Genomic DNA, 22,122 nt, shown 5'->3' on the forward strand with positions numbered 1-22,122 from the left:
CTCCTAGGTTCACTGAGATGAGAATCAAGCCACAGTTGCAGTCCCATCAGAACAAAAACAGAAAGAGTAAAAGTTTAGTTAATAGCATTAGGCAATGTGTTGATTTTTTGCAGACACGTTGAAAATCTCATATATTCTGAACATAATGTTAGACTCAGTTGTAAGTTCCATCACTGACATGTTTATAATGAAGTAAATCCTTGGCTTGTTTCTAACTGAGACTGTGAGATTGAGGTAGATGAGTGCCTAAGTGATGCCTGGGCAAATGGGAGCACTTGTGTTGATCTTCACACACCTTTTCCTGCCTGTGTCAGAATGGATTTCAGGGTGGGCATACCTGTTAACCAAAATTATGAAAATCAAATGTTAATTTGAGGTGGAAGTAATTCTTTATTTTTAGAAGATACAATTCATCTCATACACATGCATATTAATTTTTTCCAGGAGAATATTTGAACATATAATACCTGCTTGGATTATCTTACTACATCTTCACATCATCACAGAAATAGATATATTTAGAGTTGAATGAATATTTTGCTTTTGTAAATGAGCCAGTTTTTTAGAATTATTAGCTGTAAGTCCATTACACTTATGTTTAAAAGTTATAATGGTTTTTTTACACCACACCCATTCTGTTACCATAGTAACATGGTAACTCTTACAGGAGTACTTGTCAATACAGTATATCACTTATTTTGAAGATGTGTTAAAATATTTATGTAGTTGTGTGTGTGTGTCTGTGTGTGTGTTTTACATTAGGAGGAAATGCTAATAATAGACAGACTTTTACTTTCCAAGATTGGAAAAAGTAGCAGAACTCTTAATACTTTCCTTATATGCAAGCACATACCATCTAACTGCCATCAATTACAAGTTAAAATGTTGCTCAATATCTAACTCTCACGAACTGTTCCTAATTCTACTCCTATGAGAATGATTGAGAAATAAAAGTACTGCATAACTTTTAGGCAATGAGAAAGTCATATTTGTTTTGAAAACCATGAATCCAACAGTGTTTTTTTTTTTTTCCTATTAAACCTAAGAGACTGGTTTTATGTGGTTAACCTTCTTAAGAATAATAATCTTCAGGAAATATGTGGCCACTTATATAAACTTAATGTACTATTTATCATGAACAAAAACTTGAGAAGATTTAAAATTACATGACAGATAGCAAGGTCTTTTGGAGAGACGAATTTTGGTATATCCTTGACTACAAAGAACAAACCCAGGTTTTTAAATGTGCCATATTTTTTTCACAAAGTTGATGCATAAGGCAAATTACCAAATAAATATTTTTAAGGTATAAACAAAGTTTTCATTTATTATTCTTTTTTTTTTTTTTTTTTTTTTTTTTTCGGTACTTGGGCCTCTCACTGTTGTGGCCTCTCCCGTTTTGGAGCACAGGCTCTGGACGCGCAGGCTCAACAGCCATCGCTCACGGGCCCAGCCGCTCCGCGGCATGTGGGATCTTCCCAGACCGCGGCACGAACCCGTGTCCTCTGCATTGGCAGGCGGACTCTCAACCACTGCGCCACCAGGGAAGTCCTCATTTATTATTCATTTTAATTTCATGTTAATTTTTTTTTTTTTTTTGGCGGTACGCGAGCGTCTCACTGTTGTGACCTCTCCCGTTGTTGGAGCACAGGCTCCGGACGCGCAGACTCAGCAGCCAATGGCTCACGGGCCCAGCCGCTCCGTGGCATGTGGGATCTTCCCGGACCGGGGCACGAACCCATGTCCCTTGCATCGGCAGGCAGACTCTCAACCACTGCACCACCAGGGAAGCCCTCATGTTAACTATTAATCAGTGGATTTAAATTCATTTTTAGTGTTAGTGTTCACCTTTTCTTCACTTTACCTTGATGTTCTAATGTCATATTGTCACTTAATATTTTATTTTGTCAGTGAAAATAGTAATGCAAATAGATTTTCTATTTAATTACTCATGCTCTTTCCTATTTAGATATATGTAACAGTAATTTTTCTCCAACCCAGATTCATTTCACCATATTAGAGAAAAAATATTTAATAATATTAGGAAGATTACCACTCATCTAATTTATAAATACAATGTGTTATGTGTGAATGTCTTTTTTTTCTATTTTTGTTAAATATTGGCAAAAAATTAGTTGTCAGAAGTCAATAATCAATTCAGTGTCAGTGTAGGCTACATTTTTTAGCTCTCTGCAAACTGACAAACAATGCAAGTGATATAATATGAAAAGTCAGTTTTAGCAACACAGTTGTAGGTGGAGCACTAATGGGAAATCTGCACTGCAGAATAGTTAAAAGGAAATATTAGGGCTATATAGTGACTGGACATTTCTGTTTTCCTTTCTTTCCATATAGTCCTGCTTTATAAAATTAATAGAAAAAAATGTGATTCATCACCTTGCCTCCAGAGCACTACATCTACAGAATTCATGGATAAATTCAAATGCATCTGTCCCACTGGTTTTATTGGTAAGTACCATTTGAAAACCGTGCCTTTATAAAGAGCATTTCACCCTGGGGGACATATGTCAGGATGTTATTGATTCACTAGTACTTCCTTTTTGTTCCTCTTTAAATTTCCTTTAGCCTAACATTTGATTTGCATTTCAATAACCTGAAACATCTATTCTACCTCTAGACTCCAAATCAGAAGATAAATTAGTTCACATCTAAGCAGTCTTTATCCACCAACTCAGCAATTAATCTGCATTTAGTAATTCCAAGAGAAGTTGTTGCAGTCTATAGTAAGGTGAGCCCTGACACTAATATATGTGGCATTCTTATCTGATGAATTTCATCTCAAACATCATCCCCTTTAGGGTTAAAATGCTTGAGCAAATTTAAGAATTATAACCTGGCACCTGTTTGACTTATTGAAACTTAAAATCTGTTAACTTTTTTCAAAGGTACAAGATATGAAATAGATAGATGTAGATGAGTGTGCTTCACATCCCCGCAAGAATGGAGCCACCTGCATTGACCATGCTGGTAATCATTCCTGTCAATGCGTGGCTCCATTTAAAGGTAATGACCACTGAGAGAGAAGAAAAAGCAAACATAATTAACTTTAAAGAGCATTTATGTCTCTTGTCTGATCTCATTTCAGTCTCCCAACAGCATTACGGGGCCTTCATTTCCTTAAAGTCAGCTTCTAAAGTGACCAACCAATTATCCCTTAGGCAGAAATGAGAGTGAAATGAGCTTTGTTTATATACCCACTAAAACAGTCAAGTTTCTTAGTTTTCTATTAGAAAGACCATCTTACAAGCAAATGGTAAAATAAAAAGTAAGGATATAAGTAAAGTATAAAAAGTAAGAATATAAGCAGGCTATCATGTTATATTTGAAATATTGTTCCTATTATTCAATTTCTCATGAAATTGTCAAGGTTTGCTTTTTCTTTCTTTCTAAAGTAACCATTTATCTGATTTTTGAATATAGCTATATTGTGCTTAACACAGAGTAAGCCATTAACTGATACTTTTAATTTTGTTTCAACTTTGATGATACTTTTTTAACTTCAGCCAAGGAGTTATTTTTTCAAAAGCAAAATGTATGGTTTTCCCTGTAAAATATATGTTTTTGTTTTGTTTTGTTTTGGTTTTTTGTGGTACACAGGCCTCTCATTGTTGTGGCCTCTCCTGTTGTGGAGCACAGGCTCCGGACGTGCACTCAGCGGCCAATGGCTCACGGGCCCAGCCGCTCCACGGCATGTGGGATCTTCCCGGACCAGGGCACAAACCCGTGTCCCCTGCATCGGCAGGCGGACTCTCAACCACTGCACCACCAGGGAAGCCCTAAAATATATGTTTTGATAAATTTTTGTGCAAACTAGTATACAGAAAGTCAATCACTGGATACTTCCTTGAACTTTAGTATATTTTTCTATGCCATGGAATTTAAAAACTGTGTCATTCAGGGTTCTCCAGAGAAACAGAAACAATGGGAGTTATATCTATATATCTATAACTATATACTTACTCAGACAGACATGATCATGACAGCTTTCATCCTTCATTACTGTGTGGGCCAGTTCTTCATAATGAATCTCCATGATAAGATATAGTGCCATGATCTGCTGTCTGTCTGCGAGCTGAAACCCAGGAAACTGGTGGTGAAATTCCAGTCTAATTTGAAGCCCTGAGAATCAGGGGGGCCAGTGGTGTGAATCCCAGTCCAAGTGCAGGAGAAAACCAATGTCCCAGCTCAAGCAGGCAGGCAGAAAAGGAACACATTTTCCCTTCCTTCATTTTTTGTTCTACTCAGACCCTCAGCAGATTGAATAATGCTCACTCAGTAGATGGGAGGATAATCTACTTTACTGGGTCCACTGATTCAAATGCTAATCTCATCAGGGAGCACCCTTACAGACACACCAGAAAAAATATTTAATCTGGGCAGCCTATGGCCCAGTCAAGTTAACATATAATTAACCACCATGCTGCTCAACTTTATATTATCAACTGAGATATTCTTATATGTTGTACCTAATTTTCTTAGAGAGTATCTTCTATAATCATTAATCAAATATATGATTGCTTGACTAACTTCAAATATTTAGTATATATTTAAACTCACTAAATTACAGTGTTCTTATTTGTTAAACGGAGATTAAAAATACTTACCTCGTTGATTTGAATGTGAATTAAATGAGATAAATCATATAAATACCACATTGCCTGCTGGAAATTAACATTCTTCAAGTGTTTAATTGTAATTTTAAATAATTTTCTAACATATATATGTAAAATCTATACAGTAGGTAATATTTTATAATGTTTGGGTAGTAGAATTGAATACATATTTATTTATATATCTTTAAAGATGCATAGAGAATAGTCTAAACATACCCCAATCAATAAAATACTTAGATTTTATTTTAAAAATAACAAAGTTTTCCCGGTGTTTAAATATTTGTTTCTTATGTCATTCTCAGTGAAAGGAAGCAGATCTCCTTAGAGATCTAGCTGATTCTGGGACTATGACACAGAATGTACAAATGGGCGTGGAGAATTTTATAATACTAGAAAGCAATGAAGTACTCAGAAAACAAAACCATGAGAGTATCTCAAAGGAACACAGGAGCCAACTGAAGATGCTCTTAATGACCAGAATCATTTGAGCAGCAAAATACAGGAGTATTGGTTTATTATCCAAATTATAAAATAAATACTCATGAGTCCACACTGATAAAAGTAAATGATAGAATATATAAGTGAATAAATAGGAATAATAGACACATCTTCTATACAGAATTATTCCAAATAATTTGGACAGATACTTTGCACTCAAGGAGGTTGAACATAACTTCCCACCCCTTAAGTTTGTGCTGTAACTAGTGACTACCTTCCATAGGGTACAGTATGGAAATGGGGTGTAGGGGGAGAGTAGCTTTTCAGAGCAGAAATCTGACAAAAACTGCCTAAGCCAAGTGATCAAAGTTAATATCAACAGTGATAAGTCATGTTAATAGCAAAACTTTCAATATGAGGTAATGAGAATGTCACTTTAACTTTATGATCTTCAGCTTGAAATCACATTGCCCCAGTCTAACCATGAGAAAACCATCAGACAAGTCCCAATTGAGGGATACTCTACAAAATTCCTGGTTAATACTCCTTACAACTGTTAAGGTGTCAAAAACAAGGAAAGTCTGAGGAACTCTCAGGAGACATGATGACTGAAAGTAGTGAGGTATTCTGGATTGGATCCTGGAAAGGAAAATGGCATTAGGTCAAAACTAAGGAAATCCAGATCAAATATGGGATTTAATTAAAAATTATGTATCAATATCAGTTCATTAGTTGTGAAAAACATAACATAATAGCACAAGATGTTTATAGTAGAGGAAACTGGTTGCAGTGTCCAGTTTCTCTTCACTATCTTTGTGACGTTTAAGTAAATCTAAAACTATTCTAAAATAAAGACGTTTAATGAAGAAACGAATGATTACAAATAAATGATTTCTAATTCAAAATAATTTACACTTGAAGAAAACAGAAAATATGTAAAATATAGTCATTTTAGGTAATCCTAAATGGTTTAATATTTTATATACACAATTTTATTTTGATTAATATCTGTGACTATTATAGAAATGACTACAGTCATATCTTGTTTTATTGTTATTCACAAATATTGCATTTTTCCCAAAATGAAGGTTTGTGTCATCCCTGTGTAAGCAAGTCTATTGGCACCATTTTTCTAACAGCATTTGCTCACTTTGTGACTCTGTGTCACAATTTGGTAATTCTGGAAATATTTTAAGCTTTTCATTGTTGTTATATTTGTTGTGATGAGCTGTGATTAGTGATCTCTGATGTTACTATTATCATTGTTTTGGGGCTCCAAGAATTGCACAAATATAACAAGGTGAACTTAATCAGTAAATATTGTGTGTGTTCTGACTGTTTCACTGACTAGCCATTCCCTAGTTTCTCTTCCTCTCCTCAGGCCTCCCTATACCCTGAGACACAACAATATTGAAATTAGGCCAATTAATAACCTCTAAGTGTTCAAGTGAAAGGAAGAGTCATGTATCTCTTCCTTTAAATCAAAAGCTAGAAATAATTAACCTTAGTGAGGAAGGCATGTTGAAAACTGAGAAAGGCTGAAAGCTAGGCCTCTTACACCAAAAATCCAAGTTGTGGATGCAATGGAAAAGTTCTTGAAGGAAGTTAAATGTGCTACTCCGGTGAACACACAAATGATAAGAAAATGAAACAGCCTTATTGCTGATATGGGGAAAGTTTTAGTAGTCTGGATATAAGATCAAACCAGCCACAACATTCTCTTAAGCCAAAGTCTAATCCAGAACAAGGCCTTATTAACTCTTTTCTATTTTGTGAAGGCTGAGAGAGGTGGGAAGATATAGAAGGAAAGCTTGAAGCTAGCAGAGGTTAGTTCATGTGGTCAAAGGAGAGAAGTTATCTCCATAACATAAAAGTGCAAGGTGAAACAGCAAGTGCTGATGTAGAAGCTGCAGCAAGTTATCCAGAAGATTTAGCTAAGATAATTCATGAGGGTGGCTACCCCAAACAACATGTTTTCAATTTTGTCAAAACAGCTTTCTTTTGGAAGATGCCATCTAGGACATTCATAGCTAGAGAGGAGAAGTCAGTACCTGGTTTCAAAGCTTCAAAGGACAGGCTGATACTGTTGTTAGGGGTTAACGTAGTTTGTGACTTAACTGGAAGCCAATGCTCATTCACCATTCGAAAATCCTAGGGCCCTTGAGAATTATGCTAAATCTCTTCTGTCTGTGCTCTGTAAATGGAACAACAAAGTTTGCATGACAGTACATCTGTTTACAACATGGTTTACTGAATATTTTAAGCTCACTGTTAAGGACTACTGCTCAGGAAAAAAAAAAAGATTTCTTTCAAAATATCACTGTTCATTGACAGTGCACCTGGTCACCCAAGAGTTCTGATGGAGATGGACAGTGGGATGAATGGTTTTCATGCCTGCTTACACAACATCCATTCTGCGGCCCATGGATCAAGGAGTCATTTTGACTTTCCGGTCTCATGATCTAAGACATACATTTTTGTAAGGCTATAGTTGCCATAGATAGTGATCCCTCTGATGGGTCTTGGCAGAGTTAATTGAAAACCTAATTGAAAAAAGTTAATTGAACAAAGAATTCACCATTCTAGATGTCACTGAGAACATTCATGATTCATGGGAAGAGGTCAAAACATTAACATTAATAGGAGTTTGGAAGATGTCAATTCCAACCCTCCTGGATGACTTTGAAGGGATCAAGACTTCAGTGGAGGAAGGAAATGTAGATGCAGTGGAAACAGCAAGAGAACTAGAATTAGAAGATGTGGAGCCTGAAGATGTGACTGAATTGCTGCAATCTCATGGTAAAACTTGAATAGATGAGGAGTTGCTTCTTATGGATGAGCAAAAAAAAATAAAAATAAAAAACTGTTCTTGAGATGGAATCTACTCCTGCTGAAGACACTGTGAAGATTGTCGAAGACAACAAAAGATTTAGAATATTATGTAAACCTAGTTGATAAGAATAGTAGCAAGTTTTGAGAGATTTGACTCCAGTTTTGAAAGAAGTTCTACTGTGGGTAAACTGCTATCAAACAGAATTATATGCTACAGAGAAATCACTCAGAAAAGAAAGTCAGTTGATGCGGTAAACTTCATGATCCTGTTTTAAGAAATTGCTGCAGCCACCCCAACCTTCAGCAGCCACCGCCCTGATCAGTCAACAGCCATCAGCATTGAGGCAAGACCCTCCACAAGCAGAAAGATTATAACCTGTTAAATGCTCAGATGATGGTTTGAATTTTTTAGAAATAAAGTATATTTTAATTAAGGTATGAATGTACGTTTTTTAGACATAATGCTATTGCACAATTAATAGTCTACAGTATCACATAAACATAACTTTTATGTGCATTGGGAAACCAGAAAAATTTGTGTGAACATGCTTTATTGTGATTTAGACTTATTGTGGTGGTCTGGAACCAAACCCACAATAGCTCAGAGGTCTGCCTGTATTAAGTATTTTAATTCACTAATTATACTGAAGAAAAGAAAAGAAAAGAATTTTCCAGTTAATGTCAGTGACTTACATTTGTAAAACACATTAAAATGTTTAATGAGCTTTCACAAAAAGCCATATATATAACAGGAAAAAACAAAAAAAGCAAAAACAAAGTTAAACTATTATAAAACAAATATGCCTAATAATGTATATAATATTTTTCTTATAATCATGTAATGTGGTAAAATTTATACTAGAAATATATTATACTATATAAAAACATAATTTTGATAATTTCTAAATCATTTTATATTTTTATACATCTGTCAGCTAGGAAATCTGTCTGCTTGGCTCTTACTTTCCTTTTCTGGCACAAGCTTAATTATCCTACATATACATGAGATCATGTGAATGAGTTCTGAACAATAGAAAATGGAAGTTTTTATCTTGCAGTCTGATCCATAAAAATATCCTATAAATCTTTCACTCCCTTTTTAAAAAAGTTTATTGAAGTATAGTTGATTTACAATATTGCATTTAATTTCTGCTGTATAGCAAGTGACTCAGTCATATATATATTCCTTTTCATATTCTTTTCCATTATGGTTTATCACAGGATACTGAATATAGTTCCCTGTGCTATACAGTAGGACCTTACTGTTTATCCATTCTCTATATAATAGTTTGTATCTTTTAATTCCAAATTCCTAACCTTTCCCTCCTCTACCCCATCACTCTTGGCAACCTAAGTCTGTTCTCTATATCTGTGAGCCTGTTCTTGTTTCATAAATATATTCATATGTATCATATTTTAGATTCCACAAGTAATATCATATGATATTTGTCTTTCCCTGTCTGACTTACTTCACTTAGCATGATAATCTTTAGGGTCATCCATGTTGCTGCAAATGGCATTATTTCATTCTTTTTATAGCTGAGTAATATTCCATAGTGTATATGTACCACATCTTCTTTATCCATTCCTCTGTCAGTGGACATTTAGGTCATTTCCATGGCTTGGCTGTTGTAAATAATGCTGCAGTGAACAAACCAGTGTCTTTCATTCCCTTTCTTCTTCTTCATTCTTGTTGGAAATGAGATGTCTGAAAAACTAGAGAGAAGAGCCAGAAGAACATAGGTCCCTAAATAAATTCTCATGTAGAAAGACATCCATGGGCCAAGAACATTCCCACGCTCTGAGTGAAAAAACAACAAAGAAACAGAAAAGTTTGTTTGTGTTAGGCCACTAAAATTAAAAAGGGTTTCTCCTTTATAGCACTAACATCCTTTACTCTAAGAATTACTCCTTTAATGAACATAAAGTAGTCCTTGAAAATATCATCAAAATTAATTTTTAAAAATCCCATGGATAAAAATATTTTTCAAAAACTGTGTGTAATGTAGTTATAAATTCAGTTTCTATGTGAAATTTTTGTAATTTTTTTAAAATTTAGTAATTATTCTCTTGTTTGTTCTAAGTCTGTTAGCAATTGCACAGTCTATTTCAAAAAGAAATGAAAAGAGCATATATAAAAAGAAAACAGCAAAAACATTAAAATAGTGAGATTAAGTTTAGTAAATATTTAGTTGAGTCAATAATTCAGTAAGGTTAATTTTGTGTATTGACTATACCCAGTTAACAAACTGTCCCATGGGGGATGTTCGAACCCCTTCCTGTTTGTACATCTCATGACCACCACTCACATCCTTTTGTGTACTGTTATTGGCTGTTTCAGGCAGGATTTAGACTGCATTTAACTGCAAAATCTAAATTATTAATTATCTGGCTCTTTCAGAAAATGTTTGCTGACACTTGGTATAGAAAAATACTCAAATAACCTATCTTGTAAGCTACGTGTTCTGGCTTTCTGTTGTATAGTCCACGTTTCATCTATTGGTTCTTTACCTGTGGTAACATATTTTGTTAAAGTAATGTACAAGGTCTTTCTTTTTATAGGAAATATATAATTCTCCTCCACTGTACTAAATTAATATTATAATTGTTCCATCCTGAGTCAAATTTATGCCAGAAAAAATAATACATATAAATGTGAATTTATAAATGTATAAGATTTTTTTTTAAATCTAAAAAATATGTATAGTTACTGTTTACCACATATGTGAATTTGTAAGGTATAGTTTATTTTAAGATAATACCCTAGTTCAAACATTTTGCCCTTTAGAGAGGTTATATTTCATTGTTAGTCATAACTTATTAAAACACACACTTAGAAAAAGGAATTTATCCAAAAGGTCAATTGTGATTATATAGTCCATTTATGGGGACAATGGAAAAGGATTAGAAAAATCTTTATATAATTACTCTGGAGAGCTGAATAATGAAGTGCTTTTATGTGTGTTATTTTCTAGCATTATAATTACAGATCCTCCACAAATACTATAGCTTTCACTCATAATGTTTAATATTGTATATCTCTTTTGAAATCTATAGAATTTGTTTGTTTGTTTTGGTTTTTACAAAGCACAATAAATAGGGAAAATAAATTCCTCTATATAATCCTTCTTCTATGAGGGGTTCATCTGCTGGTTAACGAGTTGTTAGTTTTGATTTAATCTAGGCTCCCTGGCAAGTTCTAGCCTTAGAAACTGAACCTAAAAAATAAATATTAAAAAATGAATTTCCTTCTGAAGTAAAGACCTTTATTATTTTGTTTTCTGTTTACTCTGAACTGAATTTTTCTTCAGCAATGAACAGAGAACTTTAATAAATACCAATGGGTTTTCACCTTCCCATAGAGGTAATTCTTATGATTTTCCTGAAGAGAACCTAATGCTTTTCATTTAACAGAGGAGGATATAGACTACATACATGTTTTTACAAGTTTGGAAAGCACAATTTTCTATTTTAATTAAAGCACAAAGATATAAATCAGTCATCCCCAATGATCACTACTGTTCTTCACTAGTCTACTGTCATGGCCAATCAGTGCTCCCCAGTGCCCTCTACTGAGCCTTCTGTGCCCAACACTTCCAAACAGTGCAGTGATAGTAATTTATTTTGCTATGCAAAATGTATATTAAGTGGACATTTTTTATCTTTCCATGTGTGAAATAAATAGGGATAAATCGTGCCTCAATGTGTAAATTTTCCTTTTACATATGAAATATAAAAGAAAATTATCATTACACACACATACGCACACACATCTGGAGCTAAGTACACTTGTTCATCTTCCCTCCAGAATTAAATGCAATTGTTCATGTGGTCATGTTTTACAAATGCTAGTTATTACTCTTTGTTTAAAAACCATAATCATTGCTAAATAGTAAGGCAGCTCTTGTCCTATCAGCAGTTTTAAATTATAAAACTAATGTCCATGAAATATGATGGAAGTAAAGGAAAGTTGTGAAGATGACTACATATAATGAAATTGCTGCTCCTGGTAGAATTAGCTTGTGAAGCACTTAAAGAGGCAAAGCCTATTTCACAATTTGAAGTGTTTTCTTAGTAGATGAAGATGGTCATAACTCTCAAATTGCCTACATTGAACATTTAGTGACACTAAGTTAATGTGATTCTCTAGAAAATTATGACTGATAAATCCAAATTTTAAGTGTATTATTTACTGGAAACTAAACTATTGATAATTTTATAATTCTTAAAATGATCCATTTGCATATTGAATTTCATTAAGTGAAGGAATTCTACAAGAAAATAATGTTGCATATATCATTCTTAAAGCAATAGTCTTTCTGTATCCATCACATATTGGTGGTGAGAAATAAGTTGTTACCCTTTCTTTTCTAGAATATAAAAGTTTCCAAAATCTAACACAAAGAAAACAGGGCTTTGATGTAAATTCTTGTTTGGTTCTCAAGTAAGTAAGTACTTAAACTAATAAGAATGCCATTTTAATAAGGCTAGGTATGAGCAAGTGGAATAGAAATATTGTCTGAGCAAATGTCTTGTCTGCTAAAGCTTTAATGACACCTGTCCCTAAATATGTAGCAATTAAGATAAAAAAAAGCAGAAATGGTAATCAGCCATTAACCATGTTTGCAAAAGAAAGTAAACAAAAAAGAATGAAAACTCAGCCCAACAAAAATGCTTTAGTGTGTTGAAAGTCAGAGTAATAATGCTGTTTTGTGGATAGGACATTTTATGATGGGAACTTGTAATTAGAAAGTAGATTTAAGTACATATTTTTAAGTGCTTGTAAAGTAAAAAATCCACAGCAAGACTAAACATTCCTGGAGGACAACATATTTCAGCAGGGCTATACAAGCAACAATCTCTAATGTTCTGAAGATTTCTTAAAGGCAACTACAGACAATTTGACCATATTAACAAAAAGTCAATTTGCTTTAATTCTTTTAATGAAAGTAATAATATGAGTATTATTTTGGAGGGGTCAGATAAGTGGGATGAACTATAAAGTACTGAGTTCATAATAATAATCCAATAGAAAATAATATTCATTTAATAGTTGATGTTCCTCCCTTCCCCCCAAAAAATTAAAGGAACATATCAAGCACCATAAAAATAATTTAAAATTTGTACCCAAATTTCAACAGAAGAATAAAAGCTGAATCAACAAGGTGGTTTTGCTATACCATTAAATGCACCAATAAGCAAAATCAACCTCCAGATTCAATAATATGTGTGGGTCGGTAAATTACAGTTCATTATTTCAATGGAATATTAAAAGATCAAAATTAACTTCAAGATAATTTTCAGATACTTCAAAACATTAATAAATTGTGATACAATTTTAAGTTCCAAAGAAGTACAAAATTTTACATTATTTTTACAGCTTTGTAAAACATTGATGTCATTAAACCAAAAATAAAAAGTACACCCTGGGACCCAAAAAAAGGCCAATGGTTTTCTGAAACTTAGCTTTGTTTTTCAAAATTCCTTTTACTATTATTTTTTAAACTTAGAAAATAGAGACTATCAGAACTGAGAGGCCCAGAGGAAACAAGCAGAGATTTTCTTAGAGAAAACCCAACTGAAAATGCCCATTGAAACAATCTTGTGTATCCTGCCATGGGGAGAGGAATATAAAGTAAAATCACAAGTTTGAAAAAAAATAGTTGATGTTGATGATCTTGTCTCCCATTTGTTCTGTGTAGATTCAATTAAAACAAGAAAATGAAGTACATATTGGTTTGACAATCGGTATCAGACATCATAACGTTTAGTTTGATATAAATACTTAGATGCTGAGGCCATTTAGACAGCAAGAATAAAGGGAACCTGAGTTGAGGATGGGTACTAGTTATAAAGAGAATTGATTCTTTTGGCTTCATTTATTAATTTATTTTTCTGTTTTTAGAATTCAGTGGTATTTCATACCTTGGTCAAATATTTATTTAATTATATGATTTCAATTGTATTTCTTATTAATGGATCAGAACTATTATTTATCAGTTTGACACTCCCTATCCTTTTTCTTTATAACCTATATACTATTTAATTTGTATGGGCAATTACATTTGACTACATCTTCTGTAAAATAGCATACCAAGTGAAAAAATGTTGCCACTAACTATAAGTATGGACATATTATATTCAAAGTGCTATGGAGTTCAACTGATAAGACATTGTAGAATTCATCCCATCTTGGTAACCTAACACATGCAATGATAGAATGGCAGCCTTGTCAGATTCAGAGACAGGCTTCAATATAACCTACATTTTATACTAATCACTTTTGATTTGAATTACCAATAGGAAATTGGTAATTCCTAGGATTAAATTACCAACGCACCTTTGACTCTCTAACAACTAGGGAAAATTATGACTAAGTTGAAAATTACAGATAAAGAATGGTTTGCACATATTTATAATAATTTGAAGTCTTTGCAAAATTGGAAAGTCATGATACTGTTATTTTTTTAAATTATTCCCTTCTTTGGATTTCAGGATATTACTCACACTTAATTTTTGGTGTTATTCAGCACCCTGTCCTCAATCCTTTCACCTTTTCACTATATATGCTTTTCAGATTGATCAAATCTATCCACATGAGTTGACAAATTCATTTCCAGCATGTGGAAAATGGACTTTTCCCTTCAAATTGAAAGAACTACATGTTGATGATTCATAAACTGTCATGCATATCTTAATACTATGAATGTTTCAGGAAGAAAATTCAAATAAAGTAACATAGAGTGACCAGAGAAAGAAAGCATGGGAATTCAAAGTGCTCAAAGATGTTCAGTGAAGCCAAAAGTTACCCTGAGAGCAATGAGGTTGGAATATTAGGTACAGTCAAAATCAGAAATGCCATCTCAGGAATATTTAGGACAATGCAGTTTCATTAAATCTGGGAGATTTAATCAAATGTACATTTTGAGAGGTCATCCTATACTGTATTTCTTCTTTTTCTTTTATAGAAGGGTTACATATGGAATAGAGAAAAATGTTAAGTGCTTGCAATAATCAAGCTGTTGTCTACAGTGTAGGTATGAAAACTACGTTTGAAGTAACTGGATGATTTTAGAAGATATTTAGGTAACAACCCAAACAGGCTAGGCTTTTATGATGTTCAGAAGTGTAAAGCAAGGAAGAGAAAAAAATCATGCTCAGATACCCAGGGTGGATAAGGGAGTTATTGCTCTGGGGCCACAGGAGTAGAAGCCGTGTGTTTAATGAAGACAAAAAGCAGCAGCGCTTCAGACATACTGAGTGTGCGAGACTTTAAACTATTAAAGTAGAAGTTTCCCTTGAATCATCCTAATCTGTGTGCCTGAAGCAGAGAGGAGAGTTCTGGAGGGCCTGTAGTTTCTAAGACATTATTTAGGAAGTGACAAAGGAAAGAATGACAAAGGAAAGACAGGCACTGAGGAAAATCAAAAATGTAGGGATGGATAGACAAGGAAATATACCATGAGAAGCAGAAGGAAAAGGAAGAGAAGAGAGAGTGTCAGTAAGAAGAAATGGTAAGAAAGTGTCAAATATTGTTGGGCAGTCCAGTACGATTTTGTGTGAAAATTGCCCAGAAAAAAAGTAGAGAAGCATTGACATTGCTCCCAAGCCTCAGTCTCCACAGAGCCTCCCTGGCTTGGGTTCAAGTACAATCCACTCAACCCCTCAGGCTGACTGGCAGAAAAGATTCTACTGTCCTTTGGTTTTTCGTATACCTGCCACCCATTTGTAAATAGTCTTCTATTAAAATAGCTTCAAATGTATTATTTCGAGTGGGCAATCTCATTCCTGCCAGGATCCAATCACACTTAGTAATCTTTGTGTACTCATGGGATGATCTTAATACAAGTGTAAAGAAAAAATCTTTAGGAAAAAGAGAATAATCAACAGAGAGAGGGCAGTGTGGTAGGACAAAGATCTAGAAATCTAGTGGCAACATTAGCTTTAGACAGGAAGAGGGACGGATCTATCATTAAATAATAAATTAACCAAATGGAGAGAACAGATGGAGATATTTGTCAGAGTAGAGATTGTGGTAGAAATCTGGGGGAGTTATCATCTGATGACATCCATTTTCTCTGGAATTCAGAAGTGTGGTTGTTTTCTGTGAGTGACGGGAACAGTAATATAATTGAGAATTCAAGGAGAGTGTAAAATACTTCACATTTAATTGAATATCTATTTTCCTGCATGCTGATACATTGACTTTCATTGAAAAATGATCCTTGTAGCCATATTGTTCTATAGGAGCTGCTATTTTGACTAGAGTTTTCATCTTCCCTAAACCAGAATCAGGGACCATTCTTAGGATTTAGGTAGGGGACTTTGCGAAAATGCTGCTCAGACTATGTTTGGCATTGAAAATGTGAAATATAATCCACAAAAATTGGCAGAAAGTTTCTCAAATTGGGGGAAGAGGTTTGAAGAAAGATAAGAATTTGAAGAAGGGGAGAAACAGAAAGATAATGGGGGAGAGCTAAAGAGAGAGACAATCAAAGGTGGCAGAGCTCCCATCCCTAATGTATCTGGGCCAATTGCATTTTTGCCACTCCCATGGTTTGCTGTTTAAAGGAATAAATTTATCATTGTACTAGTGCTGATCCTACTGGGTTCTGCCTTTTTTCTCAAAAAAATAAAATAAAGTCTTCATTTGTGAAAACTTAGGCAGTATTGAAGTTCAGTCAAAGGTAGAGATCATAAATTTATGCTGGCATCAGTCTTCAGATATGTGTGATCTTCCTCCATCAGTGCTGAGCAGCTGAAGTAGAGAGAACAAGAGAGTTGGATTAACCAGGAATTGAGGAAATTAAGGGAAATTTACTTTTTTGTGTGTGCCAGTGAATGATAAGTGGAATTCAGTCCCACTTCTTGACCTTGAAGTTTCAGTGGTATACACAAAATTGCTGCCTTTAAGAGGGCTGGAAGCAGTATGGCATAACTACAATGGAGATGGTTTTAATGAAGCAAGAAGGTAAAGGCTACACTCAATAAAAATATAGGAAGGTTGTTAATTGCACAAGGAATGCAATGACAATAGCAGTAGGAGGTTGGTTCATGGAAGAAGAAGCATAATACTGAATAAAGGGATTAGAAAAAATGCACTGTAAAGATTTTATGTTGGCAATTATCAGAGTTTTCAGAGATATGAGATAAACTAGACTTAAGACACACACAAAAGGGGCAAGATTAATCCTAGAGACTCTGGTAACAGTGGAATAGTATATAGACAAGCCATTCATCAGATGACAATTGTAAACTCTGAACAAATTACAAAAGCAACCATCTAAAAGCACTAAAGAGTGATCAGTAGCAGGCAGACATTGGAGAGGAGTCAACCCATAAATGAAAGAAACTCTAACTGGATAAAATTTGTGCTTATATAGCTTCTCACCTGAGGGTACCTTCAGTCTGCTCTGTATGGGCAGTGGAAGCAATGGTAGAAAGCTACAATTTTTCAAGTGTGAAGAGTCAGAGGACAGTCTGAGACTTCCATAATAGCATAAAAGTGACCCAAGAAAAGAGGGAAGAAAATATAAAGGAGCACTAAGATCTCATACGACGGTACTAATCCTGGTTAAATCCTGAACAGCACATATGTAGGGAAATTCTAAGGTTCCCACGGAAAGCAACCAATAAAAATATGAAGAGCTAAGTAGTTTCAGCTGCTTCCAAACCAGTGATGCAGAATTTGGAATTTTAGTTCAGCCATGCTAACATCATACCACAATTAATAGCATCATTACTTAGAGAAACAAAACAGAATGCAAGGGCAACACAGAATATCTTCACAATGCCAAGAATGAAACTAAATGTTACTAGAGAGATTTCAGTATTAGAATACCTTCACTTTAAGACATCTTGAAGGAAGTTCTTTAAGCTGAAGGGAAATAACACCAAATGGAAACTCAGATTTATAAGCAGACATGAAAGCCTTGAAAATGGGAAATATCTAAGCAAATGTACTAGAATATATAATTTTTCTTCTCTTAATTTATTTAAAACACTACAACTGTTTCAAGTGAATTTTACAACTCTGAATTGTGGGAAATATAGCATAAATATATATAATAGATATGACAACAATAGTATAGCAAATGGGGCAAATGGAACTATATTGGTGTGATATTCATATATCTTATGTGAAATAGCACAAATTAACTCTAAGTAGACTATACCAATGGAAACAATTTAAAAATAATGTAAATAGGTATGGGTATGATTAAAACCAATAAATTTGTTTAAATAAAAGTATTTAACAAAAAGGAAAAGAGGAAAATATAAAGTAGAATAAAAATGAAACAAACAATAGGACAAATTGAAAACAAAAGCCAAATGGTGGACAAAAATTCAATCACAGCATAATTACACTGAATGATAATCACAGCATAATTACATTGAATGATAATGAGTTAAACAAATCAAATGAGGTTCACATTGTCCAATTTATTTAGACTTTAATTAGTCTCAAGAATGCTCATAAATATAAAGGCATAGATAAATTGAAAAAATGATAGATGTATATTATTTTAAAACAGCATAAAAATTGATGAAGCTATATTTGTTACCAAAAGTGGGGTCAGACTGCTCATCTCTCAAAAGCCAATAAAGGGGCAAGGCTGATAGAAATAAAAGTTTGCTTTATTTCAGATGCCAGCAACCAGCGCAGTCCTGTCCAAAGGCTGACACCCCCTCCCCCACCCCTGGCAATCAGTAGGCAAGAGCTTTTTATAGGCAGAGGGAGGGGGCTACATGCAGAAACAACACAGTCAGCTCTGACAGTCATCTTGAAATTGGTCATGCAGTCGTCTGATCAGCATCATCTTGATTGTCTTAAGTACAATTAGTCTTCAGTTCCAGGGTTGATTTGTTCCCATTTCTCTGAGGCCAGTTCTCGGAATTGTGGCAGGTTATGTCATGGCTACAGTCTGGTCATCATGGAGTTAACTTCTTCCACCTGGTGGGGATTTCGGCATCTACAAAAAAGCTCAAAGTATGTGGTTCAGAATTATATCTAGAGCCCTTGAGGAGAAGATAAAAGTCCTTGACTTTGCTTACTGAGTACACTATTATTATTTGGTTTTGCTGGACTGTTTTCCTTGCTTCTGCATTTTCTCACTTTTCTGATCAAACTTACTCTTTGACTAAAATTTTTCCACAGACAGAAGGCAGGCGGAGGACACTGGTGGGCGGGAGGGGTAGGGGCAAGGACCACAGGGTCCTGCTCGGTTTCATATTCATCTTAGAAAAAATACATTCAGGACCAGAAGTAGAATGTGAATATCACAGTAATAAAAGATTGATTCATCAGTGATTCCAGCAAGCAACATGCAGAGTGGGGACCACCCACTAACTGCACAGGTTGTTGTTGTAAGTCTCTATGTGGCTCAGTGATCTGTTCCATAGGTAAAGATAATTGAAACAGAAGTTCCTATCTAGAAGTGCTCTCATAACTAAAACCTAATAAATGTGGCATGGGGGCGATTTGGGGAAGAGGATGCAAGGACAGTGAGGCAATTCTAATGACGTCCAGAAGAGCAGTGAGGAAACTATCAGAGGCTCGACAAGGAGAAGGATATCCCGTATGACCACAAGCTCGCAAGATCCTTACCCGTGCTAAAGTGACAGATAGAAGATATGCACAGTGACCTCATAGACTTGGCAAAGAAGATTCCAGGGCACAATGTTGAAATTACCCAATAGTGTAGTTTAATGGACTTTGATAAACTAGGAGGGGAAGGAGATGAGCTAACGATGAGGCTGTTTTCAACCAGATTTTAGAAAAACTATTTTTAACCGAGGACTGCTGTGCTGGAAAATAAATATGATTGTTATTTCCAGGCTCTCCATCTGGCAAAGATTTTCAAAATGGGCTCAGGATAATGATCAAATCTAGGATATTGCCAGTAAAATTGGGCTTCATGGGCAAGATCAAGGGTGCATGGCTTTAAAACCCTTTGCTAAGACTATAGAGTAAGTTAAGGCAGAGGCATGTAGGCCCCCTCAGCTAGAAAAAAAACATTTCTAAACACCTTGAGAACAACGCCTAACTCTCACCCCAAGGTAGAGAGGAACTAATTCAAAGCAGTGTATGGGTCTGGCAGGAAGGAAGCTGAGAAAGTCATTGCTTAGGGCTTAGGGCAGAGCAGGGCTCACAGAAAGACTGGGGACCAGATTTTACACTGTACCTTCCTCCTCAGCTTTGTATATTGACAGTGTGGGTGAGCAGATAACTTGTCTTTTAATCAAATTGTCTCCAAGTCAGGACAAGCCAAATGCAAGCACTAAAACAGAGAAAATGTATTCAAGTAGCTTCTTTGACATGTGAGCTTAAATGATGGCCTAGACTGCAAGCTAGGGTTGCAAGCTAATTCCAATGGGGCAGAGTATTTGTGAATGAAAAGAATATATCTTTCACATCAGAGGGTGATTTATAGTTTCCAGAGATTGGATTGTGGTACTTAATTTCTTAAAATAGTCACTGATTACCCCTTTGGTCAACTGGGGCTGGTTGACCACCCTTCTGTCCTTGTGGCCCTCCATATAACTAGCTTAGGCTTCTTTACAACATGGTAGTCCAAGGGTAATCATATATATATTTTTTAAACAGGGGACTCAGATAGAGATGATTTGCCCTTCCAGAGGACCTTTGGCAAATCCTAGAAATATATATATATATATATATATATATATATATATATATATATATATATATATATATATTTTTTTTTTTTTTTTTCTGGTACACGGGCCTCTCACTGTTGTGGCCTCTCCCATTGTGGAGCACAGGCTCCAGACGCACAGGCTCAGCGGCCATGGCTCACGGGCCCAGCCGCTCCACAGCATGTGGGATCCTCCCGGACCGGGGCACGAACCCACGTCCCCTGCATTGGCAGGCGGACTCTCAACCACTGCACCACCAGGGAAGGCCTTAGAAGTATTTTTGGTTGTCAGGACTGGAGGGGTGAGAGGGGCATCTAGTGGTTATGTTATGGGTAGAATTGTGTCCTCAAATTTATATGTTGAAGTCCTAACCCCTAGTACCTCAGAATGTGACTTTATTTGGAAATACGGTCCTCTCAGGCATAAGTAGTTAAGATGAAGTCACATTGGTGTAGGATTGACCTTAATCCATATGACTGTTGTCTTTATCAAAACGGAAAATTTAAACAGACACACACTGAATGAGATCCCCAGCTGAACATGAAGGCAGAGATTTGGGTTATACTTCTACAAACCATGGAACATCAAAGACTGCTAGCAATCCGAATATTGAATGGGAGAGAGGCATGGAACAGATTCTCTTTCAAAGCCCTCAGAAAGAACCTAACCTGTCAACACCTTGATCTTGGATTTCTTGCCCCTCCAAAACGTGAGATAATAAATTTCTGCTTTTTAAGTCCCCCAAGCTGTGGTGAAGCCCTAGCAAACTGTATAGGTGGAGGCAAAGGATACCATAAAACACTTTATAACAGACAACAACAAACAAGGATTTGGTGAAAATATCAATACTGCTGATACTGAGAAACCTTGTTCTTAGAGCAAATGTTTGGGGGAAGGAACAAGAAACTGCCAGCCTCTTAAGAATTTTGTTGCAAAATTAGTAAGTAACACTTGTGTAGGGCAGACCATTCCCAGAGCTCATCCAGATTCAGGAAGAGGGCACAGTCCTTCCCTGCTCAGTCTGCACATGACCACAGAGTATGTACATGCCATCTACATGCAGAATCCACACTCTCCTCCAAGTCTTCTGTCATAACATCAGGCTTGTGTTGTGGTTAGAAAATAGAAATTTCTAAAAAGCCCTTATACAAAAGCTACAAAAGCATAGAAACTTAGGACTGAATTAAAATTAAGAATGTGTATGCAGAAAAGTGTAAAACACTGCTGAGAAAAATTTAAAAATATTTATAGATGGAAATAATGTAACCTGATCATACCTTGGAAGAATATATCTATAAATTCAATGCAATGTGTGCTATAATACACGTGTGTGTGTTATTTTTTAATTGACAACTTGATTTAAAATAGGGAAATGTATGAACTTACTATGGCAAAACAATCTACTGAATAAAAGAACAAGTCTTTTGGAAGTTGTAATATCTGACTTCATGACTTAATATCAAAAGAATATTTTACCAGAAATAAAGGAAGAAAGGAAGAGAAGGAGGGAGGGAGGGAGAAAAATTGATCAATGAAAGTGAAATGAGATTCCAGAAAT

General features: G+C 35.1%; 1 protein-coding gene across 2 annotated transcripts in view; it reads left to right on the top strand.

The window, feature by feature from the left end:
• Positions 1-22,122, top strand: part of EYS (eyes shut homolog) — a 1,666,475-nt gene that overhangs the window by 365,309 nt on the left and 1,279,044 nt on the right. For both annotated transcript variants that reach the window (XM_067702876.1, XM_067702877.1), the window contains exon 11: positions 2,925-3,024. In XM_067702876.1, coding sequence (XP_067558977.1) covers positions 2,925-3,024 — 100 coding nt within the window. The remainder of the gene's footprint in view (positions 1-2,924; positions 3,025-22,122) is intronic.

The sequence above is a fragment of the Pseudorca crassidens genome, chromosome 13 (assembly GCF_039906515.1).
Source record: "Pseudorca crassidens isolate mPseCra1 chromosome 13, mPseCra1.hap1, whole genome shotgun sequence".
In the NCBI taxonomy this organism is placed as follows: Eukaryota; Metazoa; Chordata; class Mammalia; order Artiodactyla; family Delphinidae; genus Pseudorca; species Pseudorca crassidens.